Consider the following 15274-nt stretch of genomic DNA (forward strand, 5'->3'; position numbering starts at 1 on the left):
AGCTAAAAAATTTATAAAAACAAAACATTAAAGTAACACAGATTAAATAAAATAACACATGAACTTTTATATTCCCTGCTGACGTAACTTTAACCATTTTATTAAAATGCTGTAAATATAATTGATAATATAATATAATCGAAAAAGGAGTACTTTTACTGGATTAATATTTTATTCTTCTTAACGTCATCTCTGTACAAACACCAACGGCTCTCTGAGCAGCTTTGGAACGTCAGTTGGTTTGTGATGTCACTAGCTACGCAAAAGCCCCGCCCAACAGCGGAAAACGGACCAATCACCAATGGCGCTCTGAGCAGCTTTGGAACGTTCGTTGGTTTGTGACGTCACAGTCTATGCGGGTATAAAAAGCTCGCTTTGATAAATCAGTTTAATCATTTGTGGGTTATTGCTAGTTGCATAGTCTTCACTTTGCACATCTTGCAGCCAACACTAGTCGTTTTATTACTAGTTGCATTCTAGTATTTTCCTCACTTCGCTTTTCTTCCAGCCAACTCTAGTTACTATTTCAAAATGGTACTCTTAACGTTGCTTGGAATAACTGCTTTAATTCTAAGAGAAAGGAAGAAGGTCAACATCACTCACTCAGGTCAAAAAGAAAATGCAGGGCAGAGTGATGTACCACCTGTGAAGAGTCCTGATGGTAAACGATATGTCCATGTTATGAGAATATTCCACTCCTTTTCTTTACTGTAGTCTGCAAACACCTCTGCACTTATTTTGTCTGTATAACTTTATACAACTCAACATGACATGCCAATTATACTAAACAGTTCAGAAACATAAACTCCACACACAATCTGGACGTTGCATACTTTCAAGTTCATGTTATATGTTAAGATTACTTTGCATGGTTTGGATGACCTTATTAATATTCACACGCACAAATAATTTAGGAGCTGTAAAGGCACATTAAAAAAAAAAAATTATGTTGACTGTTTTAAAACATTTCCCATATTTTAAAATTCAATGCTCATGATGCAAGCAAAACAGATTAAAATAAAAAGCCAGAAATAACACATCTGTGCATGTACACATAGACCAATTACTGAAACAGTAGAAATCAAGGCCTCCAAAAAGTTACTTCATAATTTACAACAATCTTAGCAGTTATATGAGTATTTGGGGTGTGACGTGATCACACGAGATAGTGGGAAAATAGTATTTTATTCAACTAAAAAACACAAAATGCCAAAAATTTATGTTATTTTGAAATCAACTTTATGAAACTAAAGTTCAATTTTAATGAATTATATGTAGCAAGAAAGAACATGAAAACTAGATTCTGGATAAATTGAGAATCATGTTTTTATATATATAGGCCTATAAATTGGAGATCATGAATGATTCATTAACATGGACAGCAACAAAACGTGCTTCTCACGCTCCACTGACACTCGCGATGTGAAACAGTCATAACAGAAATAGCTGAAGCGTTGTCTTTCAGGAATAAGATTGCATGGGTGTTTGAATTGAGATCGCCATCTTTAAACGATTAATCTTGCAGCTCTAATGTAAACACTGAAAATTGTTTTGCACATCGGATCTCTTCACATCCCTAAAATTAATATAATATTTCATAAATGTTCTTTTTATGATTAATATCTTTTGGTTCGTATTCTCCCCTTTAGGCCGAGAACTCGATGACCCAGATACAGTCTGTGCCGTGTCCAGCTGTAATAATGACATCCACCAATCTACAGTCTGTGCACCATCCGACTCTTCTGTTGACTTCTCTCCAGCTTCTTTCAGTGTCACATCCAGCAGTACTGATAATGTCCCCCAAGCTACAGTCTGTGTCGCGTCCGGCTGTAGTAATGACGTCTCCAAAGCTACAGTCTGTGCTGCGTCCGGCTGTAGTAATGACGTCTCCAAAGCTACAGTCTGTGCTGCGTCCGGCTGTAGTAATGACGTCTCCAAAGCTACAGTCTGTGTCGCGTCCGGCTGTAATAGTGACGTCTCCAAAGCTACAGTCTGTGTCGCCTCCGGCTGTAATAGTGACGTCTCCAAAGCTACAGTCTGTGCCGCGTCCGGCTGTAGTAATGACGTCTCCAAAGCTACAGTCTGTGCCGCGTCCGGCTGTAGTAATGACGTCTCCAATGATATTGTCCCCCAATGTGCAGCCTGTGCTCTATTAGACATTAGTGAAGACTTCACCCAAGCTACAGTCTGGTCCGTGTTAGCCAATGGTGATGACGTCTCCCAATGTGCAGACTATGCTCTGTTAGATGACAGAGATGATGTCCCCCAAGCTACAGTCTGTGCCTCATCCAGCTGTAGTAATGACGTCCCCCAAATTAGGTCCAAATCAAGTGATGACGTCTCTTTTTTCACTGCCATGTCTAGATTAAGTGATGATGTTCCTCCAGCTTTATTATCTGTGATGTCCAAAAATAGTAATGACGCCCCTTCAGTTTCACTTCATGTCACATCTGACTGTAAAGATGACGCCCTCCAAACATCAGTCCGTTGTGAAGCTGACTTGAGTGTCGACGTCCCTCAGTCTCCATTTCACGAAACATTAGACTGTAGAGTCAGTGTCCCCCAAGCTTCAGCCTGTGCAGCGGCCGACTGTAGTGTTGATGCTCCCCAAGATCCAGTTTGTCAGACAGAGGACACTGTCCCACCTCAGTCAAGCCAGATACAAGAGGATGAGACAGCTATTGGTCAGTGTGCTACCAAAACATAATCTAACACACACTTTTATGCTTAAAATTGACCTTAATTACACTTTCTTATTATTAATTTGAATATATTTTAATAATAGATTAAGTGCTGTTGCTATTACACCAATTTATGTTAACATCTTTAATATTTTAACAGTCATCAATTCACGCCGTTATGAAGTCAAAGGTCATCTGGGTGAAGGAGGCTTTGGAACTGTTTATGCAGCGACTCGTTTGGATGATGGCCTACAGGTATCCATTCGCTTTATTTACAATATTTATCTAGCTAATCATTTTTGTCCTGTTATACTTCTCTCGCAAGCACTCTTAGTGTATCTTATATTCACTATTTAAAGCTCCTGGTCTGTCAGATCTCTTTACACATGCTCTGCATGCTTAGAATATTAATTTCTGTAAATCCATGTCCTTACACACATCTCTTTTTGTTTTGTTGATTAGGTGGCAGTAAAATTTGCGTCCATCTGGGACACGAAACTCATCAGCATTGTAAGTAGTCTGTGCTCTCTCTGTTTCTCCTCTGTTTTTAATTTCCAGCGTTTCATATTAACATTGATCACAGACTATAAATGATTGTCAGTTGGCAATTTACCATTCCCCGCAGAATGTCCATGAATGTTTTTTCCATCTAAGCATCATAACAACTGTCTTTCTTCTAGGACGGCTATCCTGAACCTCTTCCACTGGAGGTGGCTTTGCAAATTCTTGCAAATAAAGGCCCCAGGGTTCAGGAAATCATCCAGCTTCTGGACTGGCAGGTGGAGCCTGACTATTACTTTATGGTGCTAGAGCGGCCCATGCCCTGTCAGTCCTTGTATGAATATTTAAAGTGCTACGAGGACACCATTGAAGAGGACGTGGCACGAGTTATAATGCACCAGGCAATATTCGCAGCTCGAACATGCTGCCTGCGTGGAGTGTTTCACCGGGACATTAAGCTGGAAAACCTTCTGATTAACCCGGACACACTCCAAGTCAAATTAATTGACTTTGGGTGCGGTGCGATCCTCACCGACGCGGGTTACACGTCCTTTGCTGGTATGTATGATCCCTCAAACCTGGAAAGTGGGTTGATGCGTTGAGGACCGTTCTGTATTATTCAATTAAAGATGCTATTTTAATGGAAACAAAATCTCTTTCATCCAGGCACAACAGAGTACTGCCCTCCAGAGTATTACATGACCGACAAGTACCACGGCGAACCAGCGACAGTGTGGTCACTCGGGATCCTCTTGTTTGTGATACTTTTTTATAAATTTCCAAAGAGTCGTGACCTGCAGAAGATGAATGGTGAAAGCTGGACCAAAGCTGGCTTTTCCAAAGGTGAGATCTTCACTTCAGCAAAAATGAATATTGTTTCTAAATCTTTAAAGAAACATCTGAGCCTAGTGGCTTTCTGAAGGATGGTGGTTTGGATAATTTGACTGTTGATCAAAGTGAATTTCAAGGTAATAATCAGACGTCTCTCTCTTCGTTCTGAACAGAATGCTGTGATTTTATTCGCTGCTGTCTACAGATCGACCCGAAGCAGCGAATAGAACTGGACATGCTCAGTCTCCACGACTGGTTTATGGTGAATACATTTAGATGATTTTGAAATAGTTTGTATGAGACTATAGACATTAGCTTTCTCACGCTTCCTTTCAGTACATGCTGTAACTATCATGTAGTCAATCCTCATGCACCGCACAGATGACAAGTTTCAGCGCTGTATATTCAGACCGTCTTCTTTAGTTCTTCTTTAGAATGTTGCCTCTCTTCGTTGTGCATCTGTTTTTTATGTGGTTTTTGTAATGTATTTTGACATTAAACATGATTTTTCTTTCAGATCACAGACAAGGAGAATAACAACAGCACAATTATGGGTCAGTTTTCCATAAGTGACCCACACACACACACACACACACACACAGTCTTTTATCAGCAGTTCAATGGTTTATGCTTTACATTGACTTTAATATGCACTTTCTTCAAGAATAGTAAAAAATGGTATACTGTATAATTTACACATATAAAATATTGTTTCTATAGTTTCCTCAAAAAGTCTTGTATACATACATATCCAGTGTCTAAATTCATATGAATCAGAATCATTGTTGAAATAGTTTTAGATGACGTAAGTGCTGTCTCTGATTGACATTTTATATCAGCGTCTTTATTTATCTGTTAACAGACATCAATTCATGCCGTTATGTGATGGGCGTTCAGCTGGGTGAGGGAGGCTTTGGAACGGTTCATGCAGCCACACGTTTGGAGGATGGCCAACAGGTATCCATTTTCATTCATATCTTGAATTGAATATCTTTATTGAATTATTCTTGTCCTGTGTTATAGTCGTCTAATGCAAGGACTCTAGTGTATCTTTTATTTACTATTTAGAGCACTTAACTTGTCAGATCTGTTTAGACTTGCTCTATCTGTTTATGTAAATTCATGAAAATTATCGAAATGATGTGAAATCTGTTCTGAATTGAATTCTTTTTTTGTTTTGTTGATCAGGTGGCGATTAAATTGGTCTCCAACAGCAAGACGGAGTTCATCAGCATTGTTAGTAGGCTGCGCTCTCTCTGTTTCTCCTCTCAGTCACTGTTTTTAATATTAACATTAATCACAGTGATTTTTCAGCAGGCAATCTGCCGTTCTCAACAGTTTGTCCATGACTTGTTTAAGTCTGACCATCACAACTGTCTCTCTTCTAGGACGGTTATTCAAAGCCTCTTCCTCTGGAGGTCGCTCTGTTACTTCTGACAGACGAAGGCCCCTTGGGTTCAGGAAGTCATCCAGCTTCTGGACTGGCGCGTGGAGCCTGACCGCTATATTTTGGTCCTTGAGCGGCCCATGCACTTTGAGGAACTGAATTGGTTTCTCCTGCAGCGAATAGTGACCATTGAAGAGGACGTGGCACGAGTTATAATGCACCAGGCAATATTCGCAGCTCGAACATGCTGCCTGCGTGGAGTGTTTCACCGGGACATTAAGCTGGAAAACCTTCTGATTAACCCGGACACACTCCAAGTCAAATTAATCGACTTTGGCTGCGGTGCGATCCTCACCGATGCGGGTTACACGTCCTTTGCTGGTATGTATGATCCCTCAAACCTGGAAAGTGAGTCTCCAATGGGATCCACTGTTGTGAATCAAATAGCATCAAATCATTTCTTGCATCATAATGAATATTTAGGTAAAATATTGTGTTGATGGAAACAAAATCTGTTCTCCAGGCACTAGAGAGTACTGCCCTCCTGAGTATCTGACGACCGGCAAGTACCACGGGAAACCAGCTACAGTGTGGTCACTCGGGATCCTCATGTTTGTAATGCTGTGTGGGGATTTTCCAAAAAGACGAGACCTGCGCAAGATCAACAGTAACACCTGGAGCAGAGATGGCTTGTCAAAAGAATGCTGTGATTTTATTCGCTGCTGTCTGCAAATCGATCCAAAGCAGCGGATTGAACTGGAGAAGCTCAGTCTCCACCAATGGTTTACGGTAAATTCATTTTGATGATTTTGAAGAATTTTTTATTTGTTTTGGTCTTACATTAGCTTTTTTCCCTTTTGCTGCAAGTGTTCTATAGTGAGGTGAAAAATTTTCGCATTGTATGTTCATCATTTCTGATAGATTTTTACTTATGTTCTTAAATTTCCATTGTTTTTTACTTTAAATATTCTGCCTCTATTTGTTAATTTTTATATTTTGTATAATGTTTTTAAACCTTGAAACTGATTTCTGTTTTTGTTTCAGATTGCAGACAAGAAGAAATGAGGAGAAAAAAAAGAAAATAGTGTAAGTAATGACAGGGAAATTGAAGGAAGCTCAGCGACAGCCACGAAAGGAAGCCAAATACTGCCTCAAGCCCTCAGAAATTAAATTGCAGAAGTGGAGAAATGTTCTCTGTTGAAAATATTCCTGAAAATAAAAATTTTATGGATAAAAAATTTAAAGTTATGAAAAATATACAGCTATTTCTAATACATAATAAAAGATAAATAAATATAAAGAGGTGTGTACAAATATAAATACATATAACAAGGTGCAAAAAAAAAATTAATAATTATTTTATTAATAAAAATGTTTTTTTTGTTATTATTATTTATTCATAACTAACATTAAATAATTATATCAATAAATATTTAAAAAGTTATATAAAATTACATATCTTTTTCTATAACAACAGTTATTAATATGCATAAATATACATGACACTACATGAAGCTATAAAAATAATAAATAAAAATAAGAATAAGGTGCATAAAAATGTAAATGAATATAAAAAGGTTTTGTCAATTTTGTTGTAAAATTATATTTATTAATATAGATAGTTTATTATTATTATTCATTCAGAAATATCAATAAATGAATAAATATAAGAAGGTTTATGAAATTAAATGCTTTATGTTTTCTATTACAACGGTGTGTGTTTATATATGTATAAATATATACATCAATAATATTAAAATAAATTAGTATTATCATTCATTCATAAATATCATTAAATAAATATATAACTAAACCAAAATAATAATTTAAATTAATAATATATTAAAAAAAATATAAAGCTAGTAAAAAATAATAACAAATACATAAATATAAAAAGGTGTATAAAAATATCAATAAATATAAAAAATGAAATTACATTTTTTTATAACAACAGTATATAAAATATATATAATGTGCTTTTCATAGCCAATCATATTAAATACAATCATGTTTTTTTTTTTTTTTACCTCATCCATTGGACTGATTTATTAAGCTATTTAATATAAAAAATAATATCATAGACTTTTGCACTTTCTCTCTCTGTCTATATTATGAGAACTGGTAAACAAACAAAAAAATATCCACAGACTGACTGACATGGAGATTGCTAACCTTCATTTTAAATTAAACTGATTTGGGGATTTGAACTCTTGATCTGTCAACCGCACACATGAAAGCTTGTGTAGTAGAGGCGTGTACAGCAGTCCGCAATAATATTTTCTCTCCTTTTTTTTACGAAAATAAAGAGAATTTTGATAAAATGTCCGGCATCGCAGCCGCTATTACATTTTTAAGTATCTGTACTTTACTGGAGTAGTTTTATTTTGAGTAACTCTTACCTCACTACATTCCAAAGCATAAGATTGTACTTTTTACTTCATTACATTTCATAAAAAATATTGTTACTCCTTATAATACATCACAAGAAGCAAATGATTCATTCGCGAATTGATCCGATTGCACTGATTCAAATAATAAAAAGAACCGGGAAATCTTGTGAGCGCGCGCGACTGATCCTGCTAAAAAGTAAGTAACTAACTAATGTCAAATTTAAGGATTAATTATTGTAATCGAAAATCATATTTAGGTCAAAACTGTCAGTTGTTTGTGAACTAAATCTGCTTTAAATGATAATCTAGTTAAACCCACTGAAATGCCTGAATGCTTTAGCCACATTCATAGTGAAACTTGCTAATTAGCACATTATTAGGAAAGGCGATTTTCAATGATTCATTTAAATACATTATACTCACTGCTGGAGACTGGATCAAGAAGGATTCGCGCGAACATAAACGCATTTAAGTAGATCAAGGGTGCATTTCTTTCATTTCTCCAAACATAAATGAATCCTCTGCGATTTCAGTCGCTCAGATGTTGGGAGTAAATGACTACTGCTATGTTCATTATTACATCCAACAACAAAACACTTCAATCACTTAGGAGTCATGCTCGTCTGCATCTTAGACTGAAGACGGCTCACTCAGGGCAGGTCTGAGGTAAGACAGAAGTACCGTCTGTGCTGAGGCGCTGCTGTCAATCAAATAATCATGGGCGGGGTCACCGACGTGTGACGTTACACGGTCAGACTGCTCGATTTGAGAAGGTAAAACATTTAAAGAGATTACTGAAAAACCACTTGGTGGATTTTATCATTATAGGGTGGTTGTGTACACACACTGCCAACACACATTTCACTTCAAACAACTTGTAAGAGTGCATTTAGCAATATTTGAGCCCTTTAAATATTTTAGCTGATGCTGTCTAACTAACAAGCTAGCTGGTGCTAAGTTTAGGTAATTTTTAGATATACTGTATTTTCCAGACTATAAGTCTTTTTCATAGTTTGGCTGGTCCTGCGACTTATATGCAGGTGCGACTTATTTAACAAAATTAATTTGGCATGAACCAAGAGAAAATATTATCGTCTACAGCTGCGAGAGGGCGCTCTATACTGCTCAGTGCTCCTGTAGACTACACTGAGCAGCATAGAGCGCCCTCTCGCGGCTGTAGACGGTAATGTTTTCTCTTGGTTATTGGTTGTAAATAAATGCGACTTGTGTGCTGTGTCTGAAATCGCTCAGAGATTTGGCCAGGGGTGTGTTACATCACAAACAAGGTTTGAGAATAAAATATCATTATGAAAATATAATTATAATTAATAAAATAATGTAATTGAAAAAGGAGTACTTTTACTGGAGTATTTTATTCTTCTTAAAGTTATCTCTGTACTATCACCAACGGCTCTCTGCTAGCAGCTTTGGAATGTCAGTTGGTTTGTGATGTCACTGGCTACGCAGAAGCCCCGCCCAACAGCGGAAAACGGACCAATCACCAATGGCGCTCTGAGCAGCTTTGGAACGTCCGTTGGTTTGTGACGTCACAGTCTATGCGGGTATAAAAAGCTCGCTTTGATAAATCAGTTTAATCATTTGTGGGTTATTGCTAGTTGCATAGTCTTCTCTTTGCACATCTTGCAGCCAACACTAGTCGTTTTATTACTAGTTTCATTCTAGTATTTTCCTCACATTGCATTTATTCCAGCCAACGCTAGTTACTATTTCAAAATGGTACTCTTAACGTTGCTTGGAATAACTGCTTTAATTCTAAGAGAAAGGAAGAAGGTCAACATCACTCACTCAGGTCAAAAAGAAAATGCAGAGCAGAGTGATGTACCACCTGTGAAGAGTCCTGATGGTAAACGATATGTCCATGATATGAGAATATTCCACTCCTTTTCTTTACTGTAGTCTGCAAACGCTTCTGCACTTATTTTGTCTGTATAACTTTATACAACACAACATGACATGCCAATTATACTAAACAGTTCAGAAACATAAACTCCACACACAATCTGGACGTTGCATACTTTCAAGTTCATGTTATATGCTAAGATTACTGTTGCATGGTTTGGATGACCTTATTAATATTCACACACACAAATAATTTAGGAGCTGTAAAGGCACATTTTAAAAAAAAATAATGTTGACTGTTTTAAAACATTTCCCTCATTTTAAAATTCAATGCTCATGATGCAAGCAAAAAAGATAAAAATAAAAAGCCAGAAATAACACATCTGTGCATGTACACTTAGACCAATTACTGAAAAAGCTTTTTTCTGCATTTTTTAATCAACTTTATGAAACTAAAGTTCTATTCTAATGAATTATATGTAGTAATAAACAACATTTATTATCATAAATTAAGAATTATGTTTTTTTATATATAGGCCTATAAATTGGAGATCATGAATGATTCATTAACATGGACAGCAACAAAACGTGCTTCTCACGCTCCACTGACACTCGCGATGTGAAACAGTCATAACAGAAATAGCTGAAGCGTTGTCTTTCAGGAAAAATATTGCATGGGTGTTTGAATTGAGATCGCCATCTTTAAACGATTAATCTTGCAGCTCTAATGTAAACACTGAAAATTGTTTTACACATCGGATCTCGTCACATCCCTAAAATTAATATAATATTTCATAAATGTTCTTTCTATGATTATTATCTTTTGGTTCATATTGTCCCCTTTAGGCCGAGAACTCAATGACCCAGATACAGTCTGTGCCTTGTCCAGCTGTAATAATGACATCCACCAATCTACAGTCTGTGCACCATCCGACTCTTCTGTTGACTTCTCTCCAGCTTCTTTCAGTGCCACATCCAGCAGAACTGATAATGTCCCACAAGCTACAGTCTGTGTCGCGTCCGGCTGTAGTAATGACGTCTCCAAATCTACAGTCTGTGCCGCGTCCGGCTGTAATAGTGACGTCTCCAATGATAATGTCCCCCAATGTGCAGCCTGTGCTCTATTAGACATTAGTGAAGACTTCACCCAAGCTACAGTCTGGTCCGTGTTAGCCAATGGTGATGACGTCTCCCAATGTGCAGACTATGCTCTGTTAGATGACAGAGATGATCTCCCCCAAGCTACAGTCTGTGCCGCGTCCAGCTGTAGTAATGACGTCCCCCAAATTAGGTCCAAATCAAGTGATGACGTCTCTTTTTTCACTGCCATGTCTAGATTAAGTGATGATGTTCCTCCAGTTTCACTTCATGTCACATCTGACTGTAAAGATGACGCCCTCCAAACATCAGTCCGTTGTGAAGCTGACTTGAGTGTCGACGTCCCTCAGTCTCCATTTCACGAAACATTAGACTGTAGAGTCAGTGTCCCCCAAGCTTCAGCCTGTGCAGCGGCCGACTGTAGTGTTGATGCTCCCCAAGATCCAGTTTGTCAGACAGAGGACACTGTCCCACCTCAGTCAAGCCAGATACAAGAGGATGAGACAGCTATTGGTCAGTGTGCTACCAAAACATAATCTAACACACACTTTTATGCTTAAAATTGACCTTAATTACACTTTTTTATTACTAATTTTAATATATTTTAATAATAGATGAAGTGCTGTTGCTATTGCACATTTTATGTTAACATCTTTAATATTTTAACAGTCATCAATTCACGCCGTTATGAAGTCAAAGGTCATCTGGGTGAAGGAGGCTTTGGAACTGTTTATGCAGCGACTCGTTTGGATGATGGCCTACAGGTATCCATTCGCTTTATTTACAATATTTATCTAGCTAATCATTTTTGTCCTGTTATACTTCTCTCGCAAGCACTCTTAGTGTATCTTATATTCACTATTTAAAGCTCCTGGTCTGTCAGATCTCTTTACACATGCTCTGCATGCTTAGAATATTAATTTCTGAAAATATCCACGTCCTCACACACATCTCTTTTTGTTTTGTTGATTAGGTGGCAGTAAAATTTGCCTCCATCTGGGACACGAAACTCATCAGCATTGTAAGTAGTCTGTGCTCTCTCTGTTTCTCCTCTGTTTTTAATTTCCAGCGTCTCATATTAACATTGATCACAGACTCTAAATGATTTTCAGTTGGCAATTTACCATTCTCCGCAGAATGTCCATGACTGTTTTTTCCATCTAAGCATCATAACAACTGTCTTTCTTCTAGGACGGCTATCCTGAACCTCTTCCACTGGAGGTGGCTTTGCAAATTCTTGCAAATAAAGGCCCCAGGGTTCAGGAAATCATCCAGCTTCTGGACTGGCAGGTGGAGCCTGACTATTACTTTATGGTGCTAGAGCGGCCCATGCCCTGTCAGTCCTTGTATGAATATTTAAAGTGCTACGAGGGCACCATTGAAGAGGACGTGGCACGAGTTATAATGCACCAGGCAATATTCGCAGCTCGAACATGCTGCCTGCGTGGAGTGTTTCACCGGGACATTAAGCTGGAAAACCTTCTGATTAACCCGGACACACTCCAAGTCAAATTAATTGACTTTGGCTGCGGTGCGATCCTCACCGACGCGGGTTACACGTCCTTTGCTGGTATGTACGATCCCTCAAACCTGGAAAGTGGGTTGATGCGTTGAGGGCCGTTCTGTATTATTCAATTAAAGATGCTATTTTAATGGAAACAAAATCTCTTTCATCCAGGCACAACAGAGTACTGCCCTCCAGAGTATTACATGACCGACAAGTACCACGGCGAACCAGCGACAGTGTGGTCACTCGGGATCCTCTTGTTTGTGATACTTTTTTATAAATTTCCAAAGAGACGGGACCTGCAGAAGATGAATGGTGAAAGCTGGACCAAAGCTGGCTTTTCGAAAGGTGAGATCTTCACTTAAGCAAAAATGAATATTGTTTCTAAATCTTTAAAGAAACATCTGAGCCTAGTGGCTTTCTGAAGGATGGTGGTTTGGATAATTTGACTGTTGATCAAAGTGAATTTCAAGGTAATAATCAGACGTCTCTCTCTTCGTTCTGCACAGAATGCTGTGATTTTATTCGCTGCTGTCTACAGATCGACCCGAAGCAGCGAATAGAACTGGACATGCTCAGTCTCCACGACTGGTTTATGGTGAATACATTTAGATGATTTTGAAATAGTTTGTATGAGACTATAGACATTAGCTTTCTCACGCTTCCTTTCAGTACATGCTGTAACTATCATGTAGTCAATCCTCATGCACCGCACAGATGACAAGTTTCAGCGCTGTATATTCAGACCGTCTTCTTTAGTTCTTCTTTAGAATGTTGCCTCTCTTCGTTGTGCATCTGTTTTTTATGTGGTTTTTGTAATGTATTTTGATATTAAACATGATTTTTCTTTCAGATCACAGACAAGGAGAATAACAACAGCACAATTATGGGTCAGTTTTCCATAAGTGACCCACACACACACACACACACACACACAGCCTTTTATCAGCAGTTCAATGGTTTATGCTTTACATTGACTTTAATATGCACTTTCTTTAAGAATAATTTAAAAAAAGGTACACAATTTACACATGAAAAAATATTTTTTCTATAGTTTCCTTAAATAGTCTTCTATACATACATATCCAGTGTTCATATGAATCATAATCATATAGTTGAAATAGTTTTAGATGACGTAAGTGCTGTCTCTGATTGACATTTTATATCAGCGTCTTTATTTATCTGTTAACAGACATCAATTCATGCCGTTATGTGATGGGCGTTCAGCTGGGTGAGGGAGGCTTTGGAACGGTTCATGCAGCCACACGTTTGGAGGATGGCCAACAGGTGTCCATTTTCATTCATATCTTGAATAGAATATCTTTATTGAATTATTCTTGTCCTGTGTTATAGTCGTCTAATGCAAGGACTCTAGTGTATCTTTTATTTACTATTTAGAGCACTTAACTTGTCAGATCTGTTTAGACATGCTCTATCTGTTTATGTAAATTCATGAAAATTATGGAAATTATGTGAAATCTGTTCTGAATTGAATTCTTTTTTTGTTTTGTTGATCAGGTGGCGATTAAATTGGTCTCCAACAGCAAGACGGAGTTCATCAGCATTGTTAGTAGGCTGCGCTCTCTCTGTTTCTCCTCTCAGTCACTGTTTTTAATATTAACATTAATCACAGTGATTTTTCAGCAGGCAATCTGCCGTTCTCAACAGTTTGTCCATGACTTGTTTAAGTCTGACCATCACAACTGTCTCTCTTCTAGGACGGTTATTCAAAGCCTCTTCCTCTGGAGGTCGCTCTGTTACTTCTGACAGACGAAGGCCCTCGGGTTCAGGAAGTCATCCAGCTTCTGGACTGGCGCGTGGAGCCTGACCGCTATATTTTGGTCCTTGAGCGGCCCATGCACTTTGAGGAACTGAATTGGTTTCTCCTGCAGCGAATAGTGACCATTGAAGAGGACGTGGCACGAGTTATAATGCACCAGGCAATATTCGCAGCTCGAACATGCTGCCTGCGTGGAGTGTTTCACCGGGACATTAAGCTGGAAAACCTTCTGATTAACCCGGACACACTCCAAGTCAAATTAATCGACTTTGGCTGCGGTGCGATCCTCACCGACGCGGGTTACACGTCCTTTGCTGGTATGTATGATCCCTCAAACCTGGAAAGTGAGTCTCCAATGGGATCCAGTGTTGTGAATCAAATAGCATCAAATCATTTCTTGCATCATAATGAATATTTAGGTAAAATATTGTGTTGATGGAAACAAAATCTGTTCTCCAGGCACTAGAGAGTACTGCCCTCCTGAGTATCTGACCAACGGCAAGTACCACGGGAAACCAGCTACAGTGTGGTCACTCGGGATCCTCATGTTTGTAATGCTGTGTGGGGATTTTCCAAAAAGACGAGACCTGCGCAAGATCAACAGTAACACCTGGAGCAGAGATGGCTTGTCAAAAGAATGCTGTGATTTTATTCGCTGCTGTCTGCAAATCGATCCAAAGCAGCGGATTGAACTGGAGAAGCTCAGTCTCCACGAATGGTTTACGGTAAATTCATTTTGAGGATTTTGAAGAATTTTTTAATTGTTTTGGTCTGACATTAGCTTTTTTCCCTTTTGCTGCAAGTGTCATATAGTGAGGTGACAAATTTTCGCATTGTATGTTCATCATTTCTGATAGATTTTTACTTATGTTCTTAAATTTCCATTGTTTTTTACTTTAAATATGCTGCCTCTATTTGTTAATTTTTATATTTTGTATAATGTTTTTAAACCTTGAAACTGATTTCTGTTTTTGTTTCAGATTGCAGACAAGAAGAAATGAGGAGAAAAAAAAGAAAATAGTGTAAGTAATGACAGGAATGACTGGAAAATTGAAGGAAGCTCAGCGACAGCCATGAAAGGAAGCCAAATACTGCCTCAAGCCCTCAGAAATTAAATTGCAGAAGTGGAGAAATGTTCTCTGATGAAAATATTCCTGAAAATAAAAATTTTATGTATAAAAAATTTAAAGTTATGAAAAATATACAGCTATTTCTAATACATAATAAAAGATAAATAAA

General features: G+C 37.9%; 1 protein-coding gene and 1 pseudogene across 1 annotated transcript; both read left to right on the forward strand.

Moving 5' to 3' along the window:
* The first annotated feature begins 412 nt into the window (after positions 1 to 412).
* LOC113097288 (uncharacterized) lies at positions 413 to 6606 on the forward strand (annotated as a pseudogene).
* A 3813-nt stretch (positions 6607 to 10419) lies between these two features.
* LOC113097287 (uncharacterized) lies at positions 10420 to 15048 on the forward strand. Its single transcript, XM_026262526.1, has 12 exons — positions 10420 to 11261; positions 11418 to 11512; positions 11722 to 11769; positions 11940 to 12318; positions 12427 to 12603; positions 12765 to 12853; positions 13109 to 13145; positions 13448 to 13542; positions 13774 to 13821; positions 13974 to 14352; positions 14495 to 14760; positions 15016 to 15048. Exons 1-12 carry the CDS (start codon positions 10460 to 10462, stop codon positions 15034 to 15036), a joined length of 2436 nt encoding a protein of 811 aa, XP_026118311.1. The 5' UTR covers positions 10420 to 10459; the 3' UTR covers positions 15037 to 15048.
* The last annotated feature ends 226 nt before the right edge of the window (positions 15049 to 15274 follow it).

This window comes from Carassius auratus, unplaced genomic scaffold (genome assembly GCF_003368295.1).
Source record: "Carassius auratus strain Wakin unplaced genomic scaffold, ASM336829v1 scaf_tig00216169, whole genome shotgun sequence".
Classification (NCBI taxonomy): Eukaryota; Metazoa; Chordata; class Actinopteri; order Cypriniformes; family Cyprinidae; genus Carassius; species Carassius auratus.

Excerpts from the sequence above, each read along its gene's own strand:
- LOC113097287 (XM_026262526.1), top strand. The coding sequence starts at position 10,460 with ATGATTATTATCTTTTGGTTCATATTGTCCCCTTTAGGCCGAGAACTC. Across the intron at positions 12,604-12,764 it reads CAAAGCTGGCTTTTCGAAAG|AATGCTGTGATTTTATTCGC; the intron begins GTGAGATCTTCA and ends CGTTCTGCACAG. Across the intron at positions 14,353-14,494 it reads GGGTTACACGTCCTTTGCTG|GCACTAGAGAGTACTGCCCT; the intron begins GTATGTATGATC and ends TCTGTTCTCCAG.